The sequence below is a fragment of the Eubalaena glacialis genome, chromosome 11 (assembly GCF_028564815.1).
Source record: "Eubalaena glacialis isolate mEubGla1 chromosome 11, mEubGla1.1.hap2.+ XY, whole genome shotgun sequence".
Lineage (NCBI taxonomy): Eukaryota > Metazoa > Chordata > Mammalia > Artiodactyla > Balaenidae > Eubalaena > Eubalaena glacialis.
The window spans coordinates 93,802,223-93,827,748 of NC_083726.1; the positions used below are offsets into that span (position 1 = coordinate 93,802,223).

The following is a 25,526-nucleotide window of genomic DNA, read 5'->3' on the forward strand; positions in this document are numbered from 1 at the left end:
AAAAGATAGTAAAGGACCTGATGGTTACTTCAAAGGTGTGAGAAGATGTGGGGACACTGGGAAAATGGCTATGATGAAAATTTTTGAAAAAATATTGAATGTAACACTAAATGAGGTGACAGGGAGGCCACAAAGATAAGAGCACCTAATTTAATTTACTTCAACAGGTATATACCGAGTAACTACTGTGTGCACAGCATTGTCATAAGGTGTACCATGGCATGGTTCCCAAATTTGGGATCTGTATTAGATTCAGCTGGAGAGATTTTTAAAAATAAAGTTCCAGGCCCCGTATTAGCTCTGCTGAATCTAAATATCTGGGGGCAGGGTTGGAAATCTCTATTGTACAAAGCTCTCCAAGTGATTCTGATGCATCCAGTCGATGGACCAGAATGACCATGAAATGAACAAGGTCAAGTGTTTGTTTTAAAGGAATGTACAAACTATACTGTTGGTGGGAATGTAAATTGGTGCTGCCACTGTGGAAAACAGTGTGGAGGTTTCTCAAAAAACTAAAAACAGAACTACCGTATGACCCAGAAATTCCACTCCTGGGTATATACCCCCAAAAAACACTAATTCAAAGAGATACATGCACCCCAATGTTCATAGCAGCATTATTTACAATTGCCAAGATACGGAAGCAACCTAAGTGTCCATCAATAGATGAATGGATAAAGAAGATGCGGTATATGTATACAATGGAATACTACTCAGCCATAAAAAAATGAAATTTTGCCATTTGCAGCAACATGGATGGACTTGGAGGGCATTATGCTAAGTGAAATAAGTCAGACAGAGAAAGACAAATCAGTATTTGTATGATATCGCTTATATGTAGAATATTAAAAATACAACAGGGGGCTTCCCTGGTGGCGCGGTGGTTGAGAATCTGCCTGCCAATGCAGGGGACACGGGTTCAAGCCCTGGTCCGGGAAGATCCCACATGCTGCAGAGCAACTAGGCCCGTGAGCCACAACTACTGAGCCTGCGCGTCTGGAGCCTGTGCTCCCAACAAGAGAGGCCCGCGCACTGCGATGAAGAGTGGCCCCCGCTTGCCGCAACTAGAGAAAGCCCTCGCACAGAAACGAAGACCCAACACAACCAAAAATAAATAAATAAATAAATAAAAATTAAAAAAAAAAAACCCACAAAAACAACAAACTAGTGAATATAGCAAAAAAGAAGCAGACTCAGATATAGAGAAAAAACTAGTGGTTACGAGTGTGTGGGGGAGGGCACTATGGGGGTGGGAAAGTGGGAGGCACAAACTACTGGGTGTAAGATAGGCTCAGGGATGTATTATACAACACAGGGAATATAGCCAATATTTTGTAGTAACTGTAAATGGAAAGTAACCTTTAAAAATTGTATAAATTTTTTTTTTGGCCATGCCACGCAGGTTGTGGGATCTTAGTTCCTCGACCAGGGATCAAACCCCTGCCCCCTGCAGTGGAAGAGCAGAGCCCTAATCACTGGACTGCCAGGGAATTCCCAAATTTTTTTTTTAATTAAAGAAAAAAAGGAACATACAAACTGGTTTGTTGAGCAATTTGCTCAACCAAGTTTCTTGATTCTGCCTTCTGTCCATGGCTCAAATTTTACTCATGCTGTTATTTTCTCTGAAATGCTTTTTCCTCAATCTCTTCCATGAAAATAGTATCTATCCTTCAAGACCTATTCAATGTGAGGAGAACTGAACTGCATTCCACACCTCCATTTGTCAGCATCCTTCCAACCCCACATCCATCACCCAAGCAAATGTCATAAAATCCACCCTTACAATATCTATCTTACCCATCATCTCCTTTTTATCCCCATTCCCACCTCTTTAGCTCACCAGAACCACTGAATGGCCATTTAACTGATCTCTCACAAACTATCTGCCCACCTACTCCAGTTCATTCTTCATGGTTCTACTAATCTTGCACAGTTCAATTATAACTATTTTTCATATTGCAAATAATGTTCACTATTTCCCCATTACCTACAAAGCTAGGGATAAAAATGCTCCAGTCTGGCTTTCAAAACTACTGTATCAATTAGACTTCCTTTTTAAATACGCAACAGAACCAACTCTGGCTACCTTAAGCAGAAAAAGACATGGGCTAGTTCACAAAATTGACATTCCCATCATTTTCCTTCTTTGTATGATTGTTCTCAAAATTCTTATTCTTAGAGAATGTCTGATTCAGCATATCCCCAACTCTTGCTAATAGGAAGACAGGGAACATTCCTTCTTCTTGTTAATAGGAAGACAGGAACAGAGAACAATAGGAAGACTGAAAAGCCACCTATAACTATGCCCACTGAGAAAAGAAAGTTCTTTCAAAGCAAAATCAGGGTGCTGTTACCAAAAGGAGAAATGAATGGTAGGGAGAAAGACCAAAAAATGTCCACTACATTCAAAATATGGACCCAATTTGACTGAAGTAAAAATGGGGAGGAATTCTGTGCTTTCTTTTCTGAGACATCAGAGGTCAAAATGGGGGAAATAACCACCCATGAAAGCTAATGCCTGATAGTCTCAGTGTCCTTGGGGGTGGGGGAGACGAGAGGCTAGTGGTTTGAAGGAAATGTTTTTAAAAATGCATGCAAAGATTCAAGATGTCATTGTGAGTCATGAGGATAAAGATAAATTGTTTTCATTTTTTCTGTTATCAACCAATTTCCACATAACTACAATGTCCTTTGCAAAACACCCTATAGTGTTTTTAAAAAAATAAGTTTACCACTGTAATATAAGAACAGCCAGAATTTTATTAGGAAGAAAGTCAGTAGGGTAACAGTATCTTTAGGAGGGTAACAAGTCTTCCACTTCCAAATTCAAGAAAGGGGCAATAATCTCCCGCAGTTCCCACATTCTGTGGCACCCAAGCATTATAGGGAGCACCTTTTCAAAGATAAACGTAGCATCAAAAAATAGTATGTAACATGAAAGTCCAGTGAAGGTGAGGACATAAACATGATGAAAATCCTCAGTGCACATTTCCTAGAAGGAAAGAAAAACATCTGTGTTAAGAACATTCTGAAGGATATAGAGAACAAACTAGTGGTTACCAGTGGGGAGAGGGAAGGGGGGAAGGGCAAGATAGGGATAGAGGTTAAGAGACACAAACTATTATGTATAAAATGAAGAAGCAACAAGGATATATTGTATAGTACAGGGAAATATAGCCATTATTTTGTAATAAATTTTAATGCAGTATAATCTATAAAAGTATTGAACCACTATATTGTACACCTGAAACTAATATAATATTATATATCAGCTATACATCAATCGATAGATAAGTAAACAAAAAAACAAATAAATAAAAGAACGTTCTGAAGAAAACCACACTGATGTGACTCCTGGTTCCTCCACCCATGTAGCTCTATAAATTCAAGTAAGTAACCGAATTTCTCTTAAACTCTGTTGACGTCTGCAAAAGAAGGAACTTGGAGTAGATGGACCTAAGTCCATCCTAGGGCTGGCACTGGAATTCTAAGATTCTAAAGCCATGAAACAATGAATCCCTGGGTTACTGTGGGGCTCTTTCCTTTGAAATGCTCTTCTCACACTCTAGTAGTTATTGCCATCTCTACCTCATTTGTGAGGTATAGGATGCCTATTTGGGGGGAAATAAAGGCACAGGCAGTTAGATTTTCCTCAGGGTACAAAATACCATGTGACAAGTGGAATTCAGCTCTCTCTATCAGGGTACAAAATACCATGTGACAAGTGGAATTCAGCTCTCTCTGTCAACAGTTTTATCCCAGCACCAGACATGCCCTTTTTGTATTTTATTTATTTGCTTTGAAGTCCTTGCATTATTATTTTCTAATTATAAATGCAATACATGATTGGGGTAGAAGATCTGGAAAATCCAGAAGAACACAAAGAACAAAAGAAATGTCACAGATAATCCAGTTGCTTGGAGATAATTACCTTCTATAACAGATTTCAGAAGAGCAAGTCTAGAGCACAGTTAAAGCTAGCTATGGATCTATTTTGTGACCCAACTCAGTGGATTCCATGAACCTGAGCCAAGTTTCTTGGCATTATTGCCACTGGCTATCTCTTGGCAGCTACACAAATCATTGCTTCTACTTCACACATTTATTAAAGAGCTAATGTTCTTAAAATACTCTATTATGAAGAGACTTTGATGGCTGCTAAGGTGAAGCAGAGATGTCCTGTCTTCAGGGAGCACTAAATCTAGATTTGTTCTTTCTTATGAAAAGAAAAATGACTCACTACCAAAACATATCTAGTAAATAAATACTATCTTCCTAAATTCCAAAATTAATCATCTTCAGAAATATTAAGTTGGAACATTCTCAAAGAAACACATTTTAACATTAATTTAAAAAAATTTTTTTTTATTTGGCTGTGCCAGGTCTTAGTTGCGGCATGTGGGATCTAGTTCCCTGACCAGGGATCAAACCCAGGCCCCCTGCATTGGGAGTACAGAGTCTTAGCCACTGGACCACCAGGGAAGTCCTAACATTAATTTTTTAAAGAGAAAAATAGTTTTTTTCTAAATTACAGATAACTTGGAAAACAGAGAAATGAAAAAACTATAATCCCATCACTTTTTAATATAATCAGCTAAGTTTTCTTTTTTCTTTCTTACCTTTCCTCCTTTCATTTATTCATTCTTTCTATTTTATTTTAATTTTTTGTTTTTTCTTTTATTTTGTTTTTCTTTGGTTTGTTTTTCTTTTGGTTTAGAATGTGTCCTTCTAGCTTTCCCTTTCCTTCAATGAACACTCCAGGTATGGATGGATTCAGATCTATTTCTTGATACTACTGAATCACTTGATTTTTATTTACAAGTCTATATGATATAATTTAAAGTTAAAAATTTGTTTTCTATTATTCAGCAAATAAAAGAACATGTATAATATTTATTTTAAAAGGCTCAGACATTTTTCTTTGGAAAACATCATAGCTACTAAATCAAAATAAGTTTTTTCATGATATCACCTGTATAAAAACCAAAGGTTAGTGTCATTAATAGTATTATTCATTTTGAATTTATCTTCTGTAAAGAATAAAAACATTCTTTTGACTTTTGAATACTATGTATTTATTTATTTTTCAAAACTTGCCATGCATAACAACATTGTAAATCAATTATACTTCAATTAAAAAAAAAAACTTGCCATGCATAAAACCTTTAATCTTTTTTCCAAAATGTTCACATTATTTGTGGTCAATACATAGGGGAAGACTATAAGGGAACTGAGGGATTGGGGATAATACCAGAAAGAGGCCACCCTCTGAAGCTAAAAACAGCAAAACTGATACAGAATGATTGACTTAGTCTGTAAGATAAACCTCCTCAAAAAAGATAATGTATAAATATGTTTAAATGGAACCAGCGTGTTACCAGTTCTCTGACAAGAGACTGGACAAGGTCTCAGGCAATCTTAACTAGGATATAATGATGTGAAGAAAGTTGGCCAACTCAACTGGATTAACTGCCCATATAACACAATTAAGTGATCATCAAAACGCATTCACTTATTTACTTATTTGTCTGTTTGTTTTTGAGATATAATTTACATGCCATAATATTTACCCTTTAAAGTGTACAATTCAGTGGCTTTTGGTTTATTCACAAGGTTGTACAACCATCACCACTATCTAATTCCAGGAAATTTTCATCAAAATTCCCCAAAAGAACAGTTACTCCCAATTTCCCACAATCCCTAGGCCTGGCAACCACTAATCTATTTTCTATCTACCTGGATTTTCCTATTTTGAATACTTCATATGAATAGAATCATATAACATGTGGTTTTTTGGGTCTGACTTATTTCACTTAGTGTAACGTTTTCAAGGGTCACTCATGTTGCAGCATGTATAGGTAACTTTATTCTTTTTTGTGGCTGAATAATACTCCATTGTGTGGATATACCACATTTTGTTCACCTATTTAATCAGTTTAACCTATTACAATCCCACTAGTAATGTCTGAGGATTCTGATTTCTCCACATCCTCTCCAATGCTTGTCATTGTCTGTCTTTTTTTTTTTTTTTTTTTTTTTTTTTTTTAAATTATTTATTTATTTATTTATTTGGCTGCGTCGGGTCTTAGTTGAGGCATGCGGGATCTTCGTTGCGGTACGTGGGATCCAGTTCCCTGGCCAGGGACTGAACCCAGGCCGCCTGCATTGGGAGCTCAGAGTCCCAGCCACTGGACCACCAGGGAAGTCCCTGTCTTTTTAATTACAGTTATCTTAGTGGTGTAAAGTGATATCTTATGATTTATGATTTCTTTTTTTTTTTTTTTTTTGGCCGTGCTGCGCTGCTTGCGGGATCTTAGTTCCTTGACCAGGGATCTAACCCAGGCCCTGGCAGTGAAAGCACCAGGTCCTAACCACTGGACCACCAGGGAATTCCCAATATCTCATGATTTTGATTTGCATTTCCCCAATGACCAATAATGTTTTCATTGTGCTTTTTCACTGAAAATCTTTTCATGTGCTTTTTGGCCATTTGTCTATCTTCTGTAAAGAAATGTCTATTCAAGTTTTTTGCTCATATTAAAAATTAGGCTGTTTGTCCTTTTGTTGTTGAGTTCTAAGAGTTCTTTATAGAGTCTGGATACTAAATCCTTAATTTCCAGAATTCTGAAAAAGTTGATTCTGACAATTTTTTCCAGCTCTCTCATTGATTTTACGGAGGAGGAAATTTTCTGGGGTCTTTACTCCACCACTGACATTACTCTTCACTTATTAATTTAATTAATTAATTAATTAAATATTTGTTGAGCATGATGAACATATTTTATATTTCATATCTCCCAGTGATCCAGATCTTGCCTTCAAGTAGCCCATGGAGTATTAAGAGAAGACTACAATGGAAATAATTTAATTGCAATAATATGCCGTGGGTACTTTGTCAGGATTATGTGTCAGGTACAGTGTGTACACTCAAAAGAGAGAGCCGAAGACTCTGCTTGGGTTGGTGGTTGGGGATTAAAGAATCAAAACAGCTTTCTTAAGAGATAAAATGGTTTTTATACCATTTTCATCACATTTTTATAAAATTGATTTAACTCAGTATCTGTGCACATATATGTTTGCGTGTGAAAACACAGCCAGATTCTACTTAACTTTCACATCTTCTCTAATGAAAGAATAAAGCAAAATAAAAAGCTAAAAAAAAAAGCTTTCTTAGAGGAGAGTACTACTCAGGGCATATATGATAGTGTGGCATCTCCAGAAAGAGATCCAAAGAGTCAGAATTTGACAGTATGTACGTCTTCAATATCATACAAGGGAGAGGCATCCTGTCCAGTAAACAAAGGTTTTCAAATCTGCTTAGCAGGTACGTTCTTTCAGTGGAGATGGCTGCATCATAACTTGCAGACACCATCCTTTAAGATTTATGTATATATAGTTATCTAAAACAATAAGAAAGAAATATCTATTATCTATATACCTAATGCAATAGGTATATGTCTTGGGAATTCCCTGGAAGTCCAGTGGTTAGGACTTGGTGCTTTCACTGCCAGGTCCCGGGTTCGATCCCTGGTTGGGGAACTAAGATCCCACAAGTCGTGCAATGCGGTCAATAAATAAATAAGTAAGTAAGTAAAAGAAAATACTGATTGAGAATTTAAAAAATAAGAAAAATACTATGGCTTAATAAACAAATAGACTTTTAAAGAACAATAATAAATATTTATTAAAACAAAAAGATAAATTCTTAGTCAACCCTTGAGGAAATTCAATCTTACTATAGTCCATTCATTTTGGGGACTCTGTCAGCCCCCAGAGGTCCCTATCTCTAACTTACCACATTGTAATGCAGGGAGGAGAATTCTGCCGTAAGGGGGGTGGTGAAGCCTGAGGAAGCAGGGGCTCCCTTTCTTCCATTCTCATTTCTTCAGGACTCTGAGAGTCTGTTTTCCCTTCTTGCATTTGGTACATCCCCAACTTTGTATTCAGCAGAGTCATGTCCTTGCAAAAGTTCTGGGGAAAAAAGTGCAATCATTAAAGAAAAATGATTCTAGATGTCTGCCCTTCTCATTGGAGATGATGCAGAGTGCCTTTCCTCCGGAGCACTTCAGGGGCCCACATTGCCCACATATGAATCACGTGAGGAGGTCACTGGCAGGTGCGTACTCACCTAAGAAACTTACACATTCACAGAGTGAGGTAGCACCATGGTAAAAATTAAATGAAACCCACCTGCTAATTCTTAACTACTGGATTATTTAGATAGAAAGATAATTATCCTTTTATTGAATTCATCTATTCAATTTGTTCATCTATGCAAAACATATTTATTGACTGACTCCTACCAGGCACTATTTTAGGATACAGCAGGTAACAAAATAGACAATGAATGGGCATTCTATTGCGCATGTATTTTTTAGCAAAATGGGCAAAGAATTACATGTGCGTTTACAGGGGTTGGGTGACAAGCAATAAACAACTAAACACATATATACATTAGATATTATAGACTACATGCTAAAGAGAAAGTAAATAATGTGATGACACAGTAGCTGAGGTTTGGTGGTGGGAACATCTACTCTATCTAGATAGGTGGGATGATTAGGCACCTCTGAACAAGTGACAGGTTGATTCATTCATTCACTGTTTCATTCAGCCATTCACATTTACCTCCATATATAAAATCTTGCGGGAGGAGTTCCAAGATGGAGTCATTTTTCTGGCTAGGGGAGATTAAGAGAGGTCTGGGAGGTGAGAGGACATTTGAGCTGAGCCTTGAAGAGTGGATAATATGTAGACATGGAGGATAAGCTCCAGATAGGGGAACTGTAGAAGCAGCCCAGGGGTATGAGAGCTTGGAAGTACACCACACCTGTGAGATCTTCTGTCGGCCCAAAGCAGAACGTCAGGAGGGGAGAAGAGGTGAAAAGGCTACAAAGAGACCTGTATGTGGCACACTCTCAACTTCTAGGGAAAGAATTACCTCTCTATGTAGATTTAAATCATTTTATTTTATCATTATTTGAACTTGTGTAACTGTGAAATCTTACCTCTATTCTTGCAACGAGTTTTTCCTTTAATTCATGAGCTTCATTACAAGCATCTTCCTGAAAAGACACCCACAATTTTGGGTAAAATAAAAGTTATATTTTTTGGTTTATACAATAAAACCTTACTCATTCTGATACCTCTTAGTTGTAAACAGGCTTCATGGAAACTTACTTTTATTCAGTAAAATCCTTCCTATTAGAACAAATTCATGGTGCAATCATGATAAATTGCAGGAGGTATCACCAAAAGATTAATAAATTATTTTCAGTACTTTAAAATATAAATTTACACAATAGCAGCTTATTATAAATCATCTTTTTCTCTATCCATTACTCTCTCCTTGCTCCTTAAACTTCTACCAGGACACTAGTTGGAGAAACATAGTATGTTTCTGAGAAAAAAAGAAAACTATATTTCTTCTAAATATTTTTAATTTATAATATATAAATGTAAGTCTTCATTATGTTAGTTTTAATACCTGGGCCTTATGGTTTAGCAAAAGAACTGTCTGCAAAAAGTGTCCGGTTCCTCCTTTCGTCCCATGTTTCCTTTAAGTTGTCAGTTAGAGAGAACAGGTGGTTTAGGTTGGTTTCTATCAGTAAGATCAAGACATAGGCTGAAAGCAAACCATCCTCTTCTAAGATGTGAATGCCAACTGTACATATGTCCAGAGTAAATAATGCTTTGAAAGGTTTTTAATTAATCATTCCATAATTGACTTGCAGGATATGTTGAAAAGCAAAGCCAGAGAAGAAAAAAAGAGTGTTCTAGGATTCAAGAAAGATGGGTTCTGGAGGTGCCACTTCTAGAAATTGATTCTTAAATAAGTACTTGCAAAAGCAAGAAAAGATATGGATTTCTGAGGCATAGTTTGTGATGGTAAACATTGATTATAAAGCCCCAAATAGCTCACAAAATAAATTTAATAAACCCCAAAATCAAATCCTACATCACATAAACAGTGAAAAAGTAAAATGACACCTAGTGGCCTAGCAAGTTGTTGAAGAAAAAAATGCTAAGTGAAAAAAAGCAAGTTGCAAAACAATGTATATAATATAATCCCATTAAAATAATAATAATATGATAATATATGTATAGAAAAATTTAGAAGAATATAAATATACTAAAATGTTCACTTTATTTTTGAGGGAGTGGGATTATTTTTCTTTTTTATATGAACTAGTTCTATAATGTTTTAACTATTAAAATAAGCATGCATTACTTTTGCTAGAAGAAAAAACTATTTTTTAATGGGGGAGCAAGGATAAGACTGGTTCTTTTCATGTGGAAATATGAACAAGTCACTTCATGTTTTTGAGTTACGCTTTTCTCTTCTGAAAATAAGGGCGTAGACTAAATAATAGTAAGTTCCCGTCTAGGTCTAAAATTCTGAGTCTCTTCCATTGAATTTTGGATTCCATTCACTAAAATTTGAGATTTCTTTGAAGAACTGTTTTTCTTCCTTAGTTATAAAGACATTTTATCATTACCTGGACAAATTTGTTTTCCATTTCTCCTAATTGCTTTTTAATTTCCATGATCTTCTCCTTTAAAACTAAAGGATATAGAGCAAAAGTTGTAATGAATGATGTGTGGAATTGAAACAGAACAAATGATGATTTTTAGAAGAATGCTCATTCATGATCAAATAGTTTGAGATTTAATAGAAGCTACTTTTTTGCATACTGTTCTGGGTGCTGATCTCCAAAATCAACATTAAATCAAATCAACAAGACATCATTGGCCACGTCCTATGTAAGTGGCCACTGAGCTAGGCATTGTGCTTGTTGTGAATGTTTACCCTCAAACTGCTTATAGAGGATGTATAATCTACACCTTTTTTTTTTTTTAACAAGTTCATTCATCACCAGCCCCAGAGTTGTGTGATTTAATTATTTAGAAAGGAGCTGTGAGATACTAATCACGTTTTACATGGTGCCCTATCTTATTTACATAGTAAATATCTTGACACAATACTTAACAAAGATAATTGTACCAAAGATAACTGAGATAGGAGTCAGTCTCGGGATGAAAGTTATATTCATATGGAGATTTCAGAAAGCTTCGTGGACTTGGGGGCTCTATATCAGGCAACACCCAAAGGCCACTTCAAAGTCCTTTCCTCAGCTTAAAGGTCTCTTAAATTTGTTTCTGGTGTGTGTGTGTGTTTGTGCGTGTTTAAATACTTTCACCAATATTCCCCTCCTCTCTCTTTCATGCCTTTCTGAGTCATTCCATTTACTCATGAAAAATAAATGAGCCAATACATGTGATATTACTTTATTATTATTATTAACTTACTTCTCCTTTAATTTTCCCACTCTTTGTTTGCCATTCCTATATTTATTTCTAACAATCTTCACTTTTCCCTCCACCAGAGTAAACCTAGAGCCATTCCTACTGACTTTGCTTCTGTAACAATTATATTTAAAATTTCTTACTTATTATATTACTGTATTTGTTTTTACGCAGCCTTTCCCATCAGCCTTTAGTCTTAGGAGAGAACTTGTGTCAGTTTTTTAAAGTCGGGACTTCCCTGGTGGTCCAGTGGTTAAGAATCCGCCTTCCAATGCAGGGGATGCGGGTTTGATCCCTGGTCAGGGAACTAAGATCCTATATGCCGCAGAGCAACTAAGCCCGCACACCACAACTAGAGAGCCTGCGTGCAGCAACTAAGACCCGACGCAGCCAAAAATAAATAAATAAATACATATTTTTTAAAAAATGAAAACAGTTAAAAAAAATTTTTTTAAGTCACAGTTATTGAGGTATAATTTACATAGAGTAAAACTCACCTTTTAAAAGTGCACAGTGCTATGAATTTTGACATATGCATACTGTCACTGGCATGTAATCACCACTACAACAAGATGTGGAATATTTCCATCACACACTAAATTTCCTTGTGTCCCTCTGTCAATCTCCTCCTCCCTTTCCCCACTGGACTCCAGTGACCACTAATCTATTTTTTATTCCTATGGTTTTACCTTTTTCAGAGAGGTACAGAAGTGGAATCATGAGTCTAATCTTCCAAGTCTGGCTTCTTTCACTTAGCATAATGCATTTGAGATTCATTTATGTTGTTGGATGATTAAGAAATCCGTTCCTTTTTATCATTGAGTAGCATTCCATCATGTAGCATATACCACAGTGTATCCACTTACCAGTTGATGAATATTTGGGCTGTTTCTAGTTTTCAAGTCTGTGCCCGTTTTTTTAGAGTGTATACAAAGCTGTATATTTCCAGGATAGAGAATCTCCATACATAGTTGTGATGCCTTCCCTTTTCATATTTTTTTTGCATTTGCAAAATATGTCTGTTTATATTTATTTATTTATTTATATTTTTTAATTTAATTTTTTATTTTATATTGGAGTATAATTGGTTTACAATGTTGTGTTAGTTTCAGGTGTACAACAAAGTGATTCAGTTATACATATATCCATTCCTTTTCAGATTCTTTTCCCTTTTCATATTATCCAAGCCTTGTTGGTTTGTTTTTTCACCTCACCTTCATTTGTCTCTGTGCTCTTCTATCTTCCTCTCTTCATTCTTTTTTAATTATTTATTTATTTATTTATTTATTTATTTATTTATGGCTGTGTTGGGTCTTCATTTCTGTGCGAGGGCTTTCTCTAGTTGCGGCAAGCGGGGGCCACTCTTCATCGCGGTGCGCGGGCCTCTCACTGTCGCGGCCTCTCTTGTTGCGGAGCACAGGCTCCAGATGCGCAGGCTCAGTAGTTGTGGCTCACGGGCCTAGTTGCTCCGCGGCATGTGGGATCTTCCCAGACCAGGGCTCGAACCCGTGTCCCCTGCATTGGCAGGCAGATTCTCAACCACTGCGCCACCAGGGAAGCCCTCTTCATTCTTTTGATATCCATCCCTCCCTATCCTTTCCTCCTGCTGAAATCTACATTCCTGTAATACTGCTGACTTTTGGAGGACATTTTTTAAAGCAGAATATTTCTTGGCCCTTGTCCTCTTCTCTTTCTTCATAGTTTGCAATTTCCAAAGCCCTAGATAGTGGGAAAACTTTTGACTTTTCAACTAGCACAAAATGAGGTTGCTATGTCAAAATGTTGCACTAAATCTTAGTTAAAAGTAGTTTGTTTTCCTCAGTGAAAAATCTGTGCTTATCTGTAGATGGCTTTTAATATGGGAGGGGTCTAAATAAATATTACCTTCCAACAATAAAAGAGGCATTTTTCTCCTTTACTTCTTTCGAAATCCACTTAATTTAAATTTGGCTTGAACTAAAGCAGAGGCTGGCAATTTCAATAAAAAGAGGTAGTTAGACACAGACTTTTTCCATTTTTATAGGCTTTTCTTCAAATGCCTGAAGTTTATAAGAGAAGAAAAACTACGAGCCAGGGCTCTGAAGTCTAATTCTTATCCAAAGTTGATCACTACTTTTCTAACATTCTATGACTCTTCTAAAAAGGGAAAATTAAACCTTTCTCAGAAAAGAGTTTCTAAGAAATGCAAGGACACAAAACAACAGGAAAACTTTGGAGACTGTGAAAACTAACACAAGAACTCTTCATGAAGGCATCAAAGACAAACACAAATATATCTCTTACATTCTAAGGATGCAGTTCTTCACAAATATGTATTTCCTGCATGTTTTCTCTGTAGTGTTAGGTGCTGGGATACAAATATTAAGAGAAGTTTTCCCTTAAGGAACTCATCATTATCTTAAATGGCATTGAGATATAAACCTGCCAAATTTGACCGAGTTTCTAAGTAGAACAGAAAAATCTAGACTTTTAGTGTTGTTAGAGAATAGAAGTTGTGGTACCCAGGTGAAATGTGCTCAGAACTGACCACCAGAGAGCTCTCCTCCTTGTGACAGAAGATGGGTTTTAATTCTTGTTATGACCTGTTAAACAATAAATGGGGTGGGAAGAGGTGGTAGAGTCCCCACAACCTCCCAAATTTTCTTCCAGGCCTCCAGCTTACCTCGATGTTTGCCCCCTGATCAGAGTCAAGGTCCTGGTGTGACTTCAGCTTTTCAATTTGGTCCTCCAGGGACATCACCTCACTTAATAAGCTGCAAACAGACCAAGAGATGGACTAAGTCCTGTGGCTTAAGAAAAATCCCCAATGGATCATCTTTTTTGATCTTGAAAGATCATTTTTGACCTTTCAAAAATGAAATCCTACTCCTATATAAGAGGACTCTTGGGTAGTAATTGTGTTGGAATGGGAAGTCATAAATGCAATTCAAGAAAGTAAAAAACATTCTAAGTAATCTAGATAATAGTAAAGAAGTGTAGTCCTAACTGGATATAGGAGCAGAAATGTAAAATGACTAAAATGGAAGCTTAGTTAAATTTCTAGGAAAAAAAAACCCACAGAAAATCTTTGGGACCTAGGACTAGGCAAAGAGTACTTAGTCTTGACACCAAGGGCGCTACCCATAAGAGGGAATGTTGATAAACTGGACCTCATCAAAATTTAAAACTTTTGCTTGGCCGAAGACTCTCTTAAATGGATTTACATGTCACATATCCAGCAAAGGTCTTATATCTAGAATATATGAGGATCTCTCAAAATTCAACATTAAAAAAAACCTTGCAATTAGAAAATGAACAAAAGACATCACAGACTTTTCACCAAGAAGATATGTAGATGGCAAATAAACACATGAAATGATGTTCAACACTATTAGTTATTAGAGAAATGCAAATTTAAACTACAAGATATCACTGTAAACTTACCAGAATGGCTAAGGTGAAAAATAGTGATAACACTAAATGTTAGTAAGGATGTGGAGAAATTGGATCACTCATACATTGGTGGTGGGAACATAAAATGGTATAGCCACTCTGAAAAATAATTTGGCAGTTCCTGTCAAAACTAAAAACAAACTTACCATATGACCCAGCAATTTCACTCTTGGGCAATTATCCCAGAGAAATGAAGACCTGTTTTCACACAGGAAGCTGTACATGAATGTTCAAAATAGCTATATTCATAACAGCCAAAAACTAGACAGAATATATATATGAACCATACCATGGAATACTACTCAGTGATGGAAAGGAAGGAACTGTTGATACATGCGACAATCTGGATGAACCTCAGGGAAATTATGCTGACTGTAAAAAAGTCTCAAAAAGATACATAACTGCATGATTTGATTTATGTAACATTCATGAAATAACATAATTATAAACACATGGAACATATTTGTCTTGCCAGGGGTTAGGAATGGGTGGGAGAGAATGAGTGTGACTATAAAGGGGTAACACAAAGGAGTCTTGTGCAATGACACAGGTTAGAATCTTGATTGTGCCTCCTTGTGACAGAAGAGGCTACACTTGTGATAAAATTGCACAGAACTGTGCGCATACACACACACACACAAATGAGTGCACTTGTAACTAGTGAAGTCTGAATAAGCTTGGTCGATAATACCAATATCAGTTTCTTGGTTTTGATGGCATACTAGAGTTAGACAAGATGTTACCATTTGGAAGGCTGAGAAAAGGGTGCATGGGACTATCCTGTATATTTCTTTGAAAACTCCTGTGAATCTATAATTATTTCAAAATAAAAATTACAACAAGAGAATATTATTAATATTTTTAGGCCAATACATTTGACAATTTAGATGAAATGGGCAAATTCCTTGAAAGATACAATCTACCACTGAAATATACTCAAGAGCTAGATAGCCTGAGTAGCACTATAACCCTATATATCAGTAAAGAAATTAAATTTGTAGTTAAAAATCTTACCACAATAAGATCTCCAGGCAATATGGCTTCACTGGTGAATCCAACCAAACATTTAAGAAAGAAATTATGCCAGTTTTACACAGACTCATCCAGAAAATAGAAAATGTGCGAAAACATCCCAATTTTTTCTACGAGGCAAGCCTTACTCTGATACTAACACTAGGACATTACAAGAAAGAAAGACACAGGTCAATATCTCTCATTAACATACATGTAAAAGTTCCATTTTAGTAAGCTGAAACCAACAAAATATAAAAAGGATAATATATTATGACCAAGGAGGATTTATTCTGGGAACTCAAGGCTGGTTCAGCATTCAAAAATCAATCACTATAATTCACCATATCAAGAGACTTATAAACAAACAAAAAACATGATCATTCATAGATGCAGCAAAAGCTATTGAAAAAATTCAGTATCATTTCTGATTTTAAAAACAACTCAGTAAACTAGGAATAGAAGAAACGTTCTCAATCTGAGAAAGGGCATCTTTAAAAACAAACAAACAAAAACCCAGATAATATCACACTTAATTCTTTTCCTGTAAGATTGAGAACAAAGTATGTAGGTCTGCTATCTGCTGTCACCCCTCCTATTCAACATCGTATTAGAAGTTCTAGCCAATATAATACGGCAAAAAAAAAGAAGTAAAAAGAATACAGATTGGAAAGGAAGATAGAAAGCTCTCTCTATTTGCAGATGACATAATTATCTATGTGGAAAATCCCAAATAACCTATAAAAACTACTGGAACTAATAAATGAGTTTAGCAAGGTCACAACACAAAGTCAGTATACAAAAGTCAAATGTATTTCTATATACTAGCTATTAACAATAAGAAATTGAAAAATTTTAAGTACCATTTATAATAAAACCAAAAACATGAAATACTTAGGTGTAAATCTAACAAAATGTGAAGTATCTGTACACTGAACATTATACAACACTGACGGAAGGAATCAAAGATGACCTAAATAGACAGAAATACTGTGTTCATGAATCAGAAGAGTTGACATTGCTAAACTGTTAATTCTTCCCAAATTTATCTATAGATTAATGGTAGTTCCAACCAAAATCAGAGCAAAACTGACAGGCTGATTGTAAAATCTACATGGAAAAGCAGAAAAAAAAGTTAGAATAGCCAAAACAATTTTGAAAAATTAGAACAAAAATCAAGGACCCACTATACAGCACAGGGAACTCTGCTCAATATTCTGTAATAACTTAAATGGGAAAAGAATTTGAAAAAGAATAGATACATGTGAATGTATAACTGAATCACTTTGCTGTACACCTAAAACTAACACAACATTGTTAATCAACTATACTTGAATATAAAATAATTTTTTTTTAATTTTTAAAAAAAGAAAAGAAAAAAATTATCAGATAATAAAAATTAGTATTTGACTTAGAAAAAAAATACAACAAAATTGAATAACACTCACTACCTAATTTCAAGACTTAATATAAAGCTACAGTAATCAAGGTAGTGTGGTATTACTGAAAGTATAAACATATAGATTATTGGAACAGAATAAAGAATCCAGAAATAGATTCACACATATATGATCCACTGATTTTCAACAATGATGTAAGGTAATTCCATAGGAAAAGTAAAACTCTTTTCAATAAATGTTGCTGTAACAACTGGATATGCATATGCCAAAAAAAAAAAAAAAAGAAAAAAGAAAGGGATCTTGGGATATACACATGCAAAAAAAAAAAAAAAAAAGGAACTTTGATCTCTACCTGGTATGGACTGCATGTTTGTGCCTCCTCAAAATTTATATTTTGAAACCCCAATGGCCCAATGGGATGGTATTGGGAGGTGGGATCTTAGGGAGGGAGGGAGGTTTAGATATAGTCATGAGGGTGGAGCCCTCATAATGGGATTAATATCCTTATAAGAAGAGGAAGACTAGAACTCTCTCTCCCCACTGCAGGAGAAAACAGCAAGAAAGTAGCCATCATGTAAAATATCATAGTCATTTTCAGTTTGTCAGTTTTTTACAAGTATAAACATACACCTATTGGGACTTCCCTGGTGGTCCAGTGGGTAAGACTCCACACTCCCAATGCAGGGGGCCTGGGTTCGATCCCTAGTTGGGGAACTAGATCTCACATGCATGCCGCAACTAAGAGTTCACGTGCTGCAGTTTAGAAGGCTGCACATCGCAACCAAAATATCACGAGTGCGCAACTGAGACCCAGCGCAGCCAAAACAAACCAACAAACAAAAACAAAAAACAAAAAAACCCATACACTTATTATAGGACCCAGCATTCCAACTTCTGATTATTTACCCAAGGAAAATAAAAATGTGTGTTCACACAAAAAACTACATGTGAATGTTTACAGTGTCTCTATTCATGATTGCTAAAAGAATCTAAATGTGCCTCAATTAGTGAATGGATAAACTGTGGTATATTTATATAATGGAATAAAAGATATAATTTTACTGTATGTGAATTTTACACTAGTTTCAAAAATGGAAAGAAATTTTAATGTGCAGAATTTGAATTAATAAAAACACAGAATCTTTTAAAATCCAAATATTATTCATGCTCTGGAAGAAAACAAAAGGCCATTTTGAATAGGATAGTCAGGATAAGGCTGATGTAAAGAGATGTTTAGCTGTTAAGGTATGGTGATGTTTAACTGAATGTAAAGAAGATATTTAACTGAAAGGTAAAGAAACATCTAGAAGAGTAGCCCTGCATTAGGAAAGAGTTTCGAATGTGGCAGGAAGGTTCAGAAGGCCAGAGGAATTTATTTCTAAAAATAGCTTCCATTTATTAATTGTTTATTATGTACCAGACTCTGTATTAAATGCTTTACATACGGTATTTTATTTAATACCCACAGTAAACCAATGAGGTGGCTGTCATTACTCCCTTTTTATAGAAGAGGAAAGTCAAGGCTTAAAAAAGGTTGATTAACCTATCCAAGAAATGTCAATGTCAGAATTCAAACCTGGGTCCCTCTGACTCCAAAGCCCACTCTCTTTATACCAGTGACGGGACAAATAACTTCGTTTCTGTTTCATCTTGAAACTTTCCACTTAAATTCAGATATGCATTAACAAATAAACTTTAATAGTTTTTTCATGCCATACTGGTTGGATCCCTTTGGACAATATTGGATAAAACTCAAGGATCATTGGGAACTTCAACACGTCCTTTTGATAACTATTAATGTGGCTTCAAGGAGAGAGCCTCTGAGGGAAGTCCTTCCCTTGAGAGAAGAGAGAGCAAAGATGCAGATAACTTATTATCCTAAAGACTTTACCACCTTAAACCCAGAATTTCTTAAGTTTCTGAAGCTATGAAACTTTTCATTATTTTCTGACCAACTCTGACACCCTACAATTACCTCTTCACTGTGTTTTCTGTTAGGTTTATTTTTTGTATAATATTTTTAATTTTTTCCATCCAGCCTATGTGATCAGCTCCAAGTTCTTTCATTCACTTGTGGACCCATCTGTGTATTCCAGTGGTTTAGCTGGAAGAACATGTTCTCCTGACTCCTACAGAACTAGTATTACAATCAGTTTTAAGGTAGAAAATGGGAAAGCCTGAAACCCTCTTTCTCTGGATGGCAAATTGGTCTGCTTATTCATTTTCTGTCACCAAAATGGGCCAGGTAGGCACTTAGGCTTCAAGAAAGGAGTTTGGACATTTATTTAACATCCATTTTAACAGATCTTCATAAGGCTGGAGAAAATAAATCATGTTTTACATTCAGTAAAAAATATAGATATATTTTTAATTTCCCTGTATGGAATGAATGTTAAATATTTCAGGATGGTGGTTGCATCTTGGTGAAGGAGAAGTTATACAATAGGGAAAGGGTCCATAAGGATTTAACAGTACATTTTTAATAGTAATTATAATAATTTTCATCTCTAGAAAATTATCTGAGAGTGATGAGACATGTGTTAATCCCAGGCTCCGAAGAAAAGTGTGTAAAGAGAACTCCACGGCTTTTCCTATATCCCTAGAAATGTCCTTCTTCTGCATTCTTGCTGGAACATGTAGGTAGTTACTTGTGCACATGAATGCTTTATGGTTCAAGACATGTATGGATTTTAAATCTTCTAGGCTGTCCCTAAGTTCTTTGCTAAATTTCATTTTCCCCTCCACAAAACATTATTAAATGTTCCCTCTTGCACGCTCCAGGGCTTACCATTCAGGGATGTTCTCCTTTGAAAACTGCAAAGATGTGGACGCCTGGGGATCTTCTTGTTGAACGTGATCTCTGTCTTGCTCATCCTGTTCACTCTGCAGGTCCTGGTCATGCCCAGCCTCCAGCTCCAACATATCCTGATAAAGATCATGAAGAAAGCAAAGCAGAACAAAAGGGTTATCACAAGAGGTGGTGGCCCCTCTATGGTACCCAAGCCCCCTTCTCTGGGGGCAAGCACATAGCCCCCCTCTGAGGCTGGAGTCTTCTGATGCATCTGTGAGATAGGCTGACATGCCCTCCTGCTCTGTGACAGAGGAAGGCTGGGGCAGGGACGTGGAGAGTAGAGAGAACAGATCAGTTTCTTATTGAAATATCTGTGTAAATCACTGACCAAGTCAATAGGAATAACATTCACATACCTCTACAAATAGCCTTCATGTACATCATTTCTTTTAATTCTCATGATAGCCCTGAGGTGGATAAAGGTAGGTACTGAAATCCCCTAGGCCATTCCTATTTAGTGATTTGGTCAAGGTCATATGGTGTAGTGAGTTAAGTGATGACCCCAAAATGATATGTCCATGTCCTAATACTAGACTCTGACAATGTGACATTATTTGGAAAAAAGAAGAAAAAGGGAGGGGTTTTTGCTGAGGTAATTAATTTAATAATCTTGAGATGAGATTATCTTGGATTACCTGGGTGGGTCCTAAATCCAATGACAAGTGTCCTAATGAGAAACAAGAGGAAAAGACACAGAGAAACTCTTGTGAAGACGGAGGCAGACTGGAGTTTATGCAGCTACAAACTAAGGAATGTCTGGAGCCAGCAAAACCTGGAAGAGGCAAGGAAAGATTCTCCCCAAGAGCCTTCAGAGGGAGCGTGGGCTCGCTGACCCCTTGATTTTGGAATTCTGGCCTCCAGAACTAAGAGAGAATACATTTGTGTGTGCGGTTTTAAACCACCAAGCCTAATTTGCTATAGCTGCCACAGGAAACCAGTCGACATGGCTGGTAAGTATATGGACCAGAACTTGAACTAGGTTTTCTGATTCCAAAACCATGGAATTGTATTTAGGACTTGGGTTCAGATTAAAGAATACCTAGTCCCTACCACTGGCACTCTCACAACCCAGTGTCACCTCATCAGTGATGTAGGTTTATTATCACATTTACAGATGAAGAAACCAAGGCTAGATTTTCCAAGTATTATGTGACTCCACTATCTCTTATCTACCTCTTCATGAATAAAAAGCATCCACAATTTCAATTTCTTTCCACCAAATCTTTGACCAGGATATTCAAAAGCAGCAGAAACACTGTGATGTAAAGAAAGATACCACATTGGGAATCAGAGGACCAGAGGTCTAAGTCTTGTTCTACTGCTGTGGATGTTGAACAAGTCACTTAACCACTGTAAAGCTCAGCTTCCTGGCCTGTAGTAAGAAAATGGGGCCAGATCATCTCTAGAGTTCTATGTCCAATAATCGATGGTGATATTTCTTATCTTTATTAGTCATTTCACGGTAATGGTTAATATACTGCAAAAGAGTCAAAAGGCAGGAAGTAGAAACAAAAAGAGTTTTTAAAATCTGCAGGACTGAACACATAAAGAAATGTGTGTGTTTTTTAAATAACAGACTAAACGTGTACTTGCATAAAATACACAGTCTAAGGGCATTATTTTCCATGTACATGCAGCTCTTTGAAGAGCTCACGTGTCTCCATTTGGATGTTTCCTAGGCACCACAAACTCAGAAAGTAAAAAATGGAACTCATCATATTTCCCCTCTACCTTGTTCGGGTTCCCCACCCTTGCAAATGGTCTCCCTATCCATCCAGATGCCTCTGCCAGAAACCTGAAAGAAGTTCTTGAATTGCCACGGGAGACATTCTTTTTTTTTTTTTAAAGTGGGATGAATATCAGGAGTCCCACTTTTTTTTTTTTTTTAAATCAATTAATTTATTTATGGCTGTGTTGGGTCTTCGTTTCTGTGCGAGGGCTTTCTCTAGTTGTGGCAAGCGGAGGCCACTCTTCATCGCGGTGCGCGGGCCTCTCACTATCGCGGCCTCTCTTGTTGCGGAGCACAGGCTCCAGACGCGCAGGCTCAGTAATTGTGGCTCACGGGCCCAGCTGCTCCGCGGCATGTGGGATCTTCCCAGACCAGGGCTCGAACCCGTGTCCCCTGCATTAGCAGGCAGATTCTCAACCACTGCGCCACCAGGGAAGCCCTCATGGGAGACATTCTTTTCCCTCTTCATTACCTATGTTATATCCACTTTGTGCATATCCACTAATACCTGTCATTTAAATCGGTGTACTTTTTTCCCATCCCCCCAGCATCACTGCTCATGGCAGCCCAGACAGGGCCCTACTTTGAGTCCTCATCAGTTCTTGACTCCTGTTGATGTCCTGGCTTCCTGTCTGCATGCTGCTCTATCCCTACCTCAGTGTCCTGCCTGCCTGCTTGCCTGTCATGCCTTTTCCTGCACCCTTCCTCTCTCACAACACAGTTTCTCTTTGGCTTCATTATCTTTGCACGTGCTGTTCCTTCTTTCTGAAATGCTTTTCTTCCATCCAGCTCATCCTTCAAACCTCAGTTGTCGTATCGCCAGTCTTCTCCCTGTACAGCCCTCCCTCCCGTGTACCTCATGGCTCATCTGCTACTTCTAGGATGGATCTTACACAGCCACGTTCTTGTCTGAGTCCCTCCTAGCATGTGAGCTCACGGAGGGGAAAGGATTTTATATATATGTACCCTAGCACATAGGGGATCCTCAGTAAGTGCTTTTAGAATAAATAGGCTTCAGAAACAGGCAAATACATTCTGCTTGTGAGAGATGCAAACAAAAGCAGGAAATAGGAAAGTCTGTTCACTGACCTGGCATCCGAAATCGACACTGTATGTAGCAGTGCCAGGGATTAGCAATGTGAAACCAGAGCAAAATATTCATTTCTAAGTATTTTAGGGGGCTTTGATGGTTAGACATGGCAGCTTTGAAAGTCTGGCTAAAGAGCCTATTTTGTTAATTAAACCAACAATTTTTTCTTTACTCTTCTTAATTCTTTGTCCATTTTCTGAACCTGTCCTTTAAATCTTTCTCTTATAAAAGACGAAGATAAGATTATGCAAAGTAGAGACCTCCTGGTTTGTTTTCAGAGAATAAGAGAATAAGGTTTCTTCCTCAAGAAGTCATATATTTGTCCTTTTGTTAGCAGATAGCCACATTTTTTAATAATTATTTGTTAATTATGTGATTGCCTATGATTTATTTTTATGTAATTATAGAATTTTCCATATAAACAGACATAAAGAAATACAATCATAAATTAAAAAAAATATTTTGTTAAACCGTTATGCCCTGATTTGAAGTTTGTAAGAAATAGTCTATAACAATGCCTTATACCCTGAGAGTGTGGACTATTTGATAAACTCTTATAGAGTGAATAATTTTATTATCTAATTAGACTTATTCTGTCCTAGGCCAACAAGTGATGATATCACCATTCACTGACTAACAGGATTCAGAAGGGTTCACTGAACCACAAGTACAGGGAAGTTGTCCTGGAAAAGTAGGTCTAATTGTAGCAGCCCTTACCTGGAGTCCAGGGACAAGGCCCCTGCAAAGAATCAGATGATGCTATTTATAGAGTTATACCTTCAATTCATGTGTTCCCTAAGATCATCCCTACGATCACCTCAATTTCCCTATTTTCTTTTCCCATACTAAGACTACTCTTCTAATTCAGATCCTATTATTCTTTTTTTTTTATATAACAAGTATCTGTCTGTCTCTTTCCACTTTTTGTCTTATATACTCCAAACGTCTAACTCCATTCCTTCACACCTTCTATCCCCTTCTATTTCTTTTGTTTCTTTTTTTCCTTACTGCAGAGTCCTTGAAGGTAAAGTCCAGTTTGGGATATTCTTTGAGGACGTTTCCTTCTATGGATTGTAGAGTTAGCCATCCTCGAATCCAAAATGTATTCAAAAGAGAAGTAGACAAAGAGATGAATCCTTAGCTTCCATAGGGGGCTGGATAAGCCTAGGAGTAGGAAATACCCACTACATCATTTCTGTATGTTTTTCTGACTGGTTGAAACCACCTTCCTCTATAGCCAATAGCCTGGGGAATCTATGGAGAGATCTGCTCATCAATAATAAAAGGGGTCTTGGCCATGCATTTGTTTTCAACTGAATGAAAGCATAAACCCTCTCCAGGACAATCTCAGGCATTTTGTCCAAATTTCTCCATTCCATGTCAGCTGGATGACTGAATTTCAGACTGAGAGAGGTTCAGACTGAATTAAGAGTAAATGGGTGTTCACTTCAGCAGCACATATACTAAAATTGGAACAATATAGGGATTAGCATGGCCCCTGCACAAGGGTGACATTCAAATTCGTGAAATGTTCCATATTTTTTGTGAAAGTAAAAAAAATCCCATTTTAAACTGCATCAAAAAGAATAAAACACCTAGGAATAAACTTAACTAAGAAGGTGAAAGACCTATACTCTGAAAACTATAAAAATATTAATGAAAGAAATTGAAGATGATATAAGGAAATGGAAAGATATCCTATGCTCTTGGATTGGAAGAATTAATATTATTAAAATGGCCATACTACTCAAAGCAATCTACAGATTTAATGCAATCTCTATTATTTAAAATACCCAGGACATTTTCCACATAACTAAAACAAATAATCCTAAAATTTATATGGAACCACAAAAGAACCTGAATTGCCAGAGCAATCCTGAGAAAAAAGAACAAAGCTGGAGGTATCACCCTCCCAGATTTCAGACTTTACTACAAAGCTACAGTAATCAAAACAGCATGGTACTGGCACAAAAACAGACACATAGATCAATGGAACAGAATAGAGAGCCCAGAAATAAACCCACACATCTATGGTCAATTAATCTATGACAAAGGAGGCAAGAATATACAATGGAGAAAAAACAGTCTCTTCAGTAAGTGGTGCTGGGAAAATTGGACAGCTACATGTAAAGCAATGAGATTAGAACATTCCCTCACACCATATACAAAAATAAATTCAAAATAGTTTAAAGACCTAAGTGTAAGAATGGAAACCATAAAATTTCTAGAAGAGAACATAGGCAGAACACTCTTTGACATAAATTGTAGCAATATTTTTTTGGATCTGTCTCCTAAGGCAGAAGAAAGAAAAGCAAAAATAAACAAATGGGACCTAATTAAACTTAAAAGTTTTTGCACAGCAAAGGAAATCATCAACAAAACAAAAAGACAACCTACAGAATGGAAGAAAATATTTGTAAATGATATGATCGATAAAGGATTAATATCCAAAATATATAAGCAACTCAATATCAAAACAAACAAACAACCCAATCCAAAAATGGGCATAAGACCTGAATAGACATTTTTCCAAAGAAGACATACAGATGGCCAACAGGGACATGAAAAGATACTCAACATTGCTAAATTATTAGAGAAATGCAAATCAAAACAACGAGATATCACCTCACAACTGTCAGAATGGCTATTATCAAAAAGTCTACAAATAACAAACGTTGGTGAGGCTATGGAGAAAAGGGAACCCTT

At 36.6% G+C, this 25,526-nt stretch overlaps 1 protein-coding gene and 1 non-coding gene across 2 annotated transcripts; one reads left to right on the forward strand and one right to left on the reverse strand.

Annotated features, from left to right (window-relative positions):
• Positions 1-2,794: 2,794 nt before the first annotated feature.
• Positions 2,795-20,072, reverse strand: SMCO2 (single-pass membrane protein with coiled-coil domains 2). Its single transcript, XM_061206259.1, is given in 6 exon segments — positions 2,795-2,961; positions 2,964-2,992; positions 7,796-7,971; positions 9,009-9,061; positions 13,966-14,060; positions 19,939-20,072. Coding segments are annotated over 6 exon segments (654 nt in total).
• A 4,187-nt stretch (positions 20,073-24,259) lies between these two features.
• On the forward strand, positions 24,260-24,363 carry LOC133101794 (U6 spliceosomal RNA). Its single transcript, XR_009702692.1, has one exon. It is a non-coding gene; the product is annotated as a U6 spliceosomal RNA (small nuclear RNA).
• Positions 24,364-25,526: the final 1,163 nt, after the last annotated feature.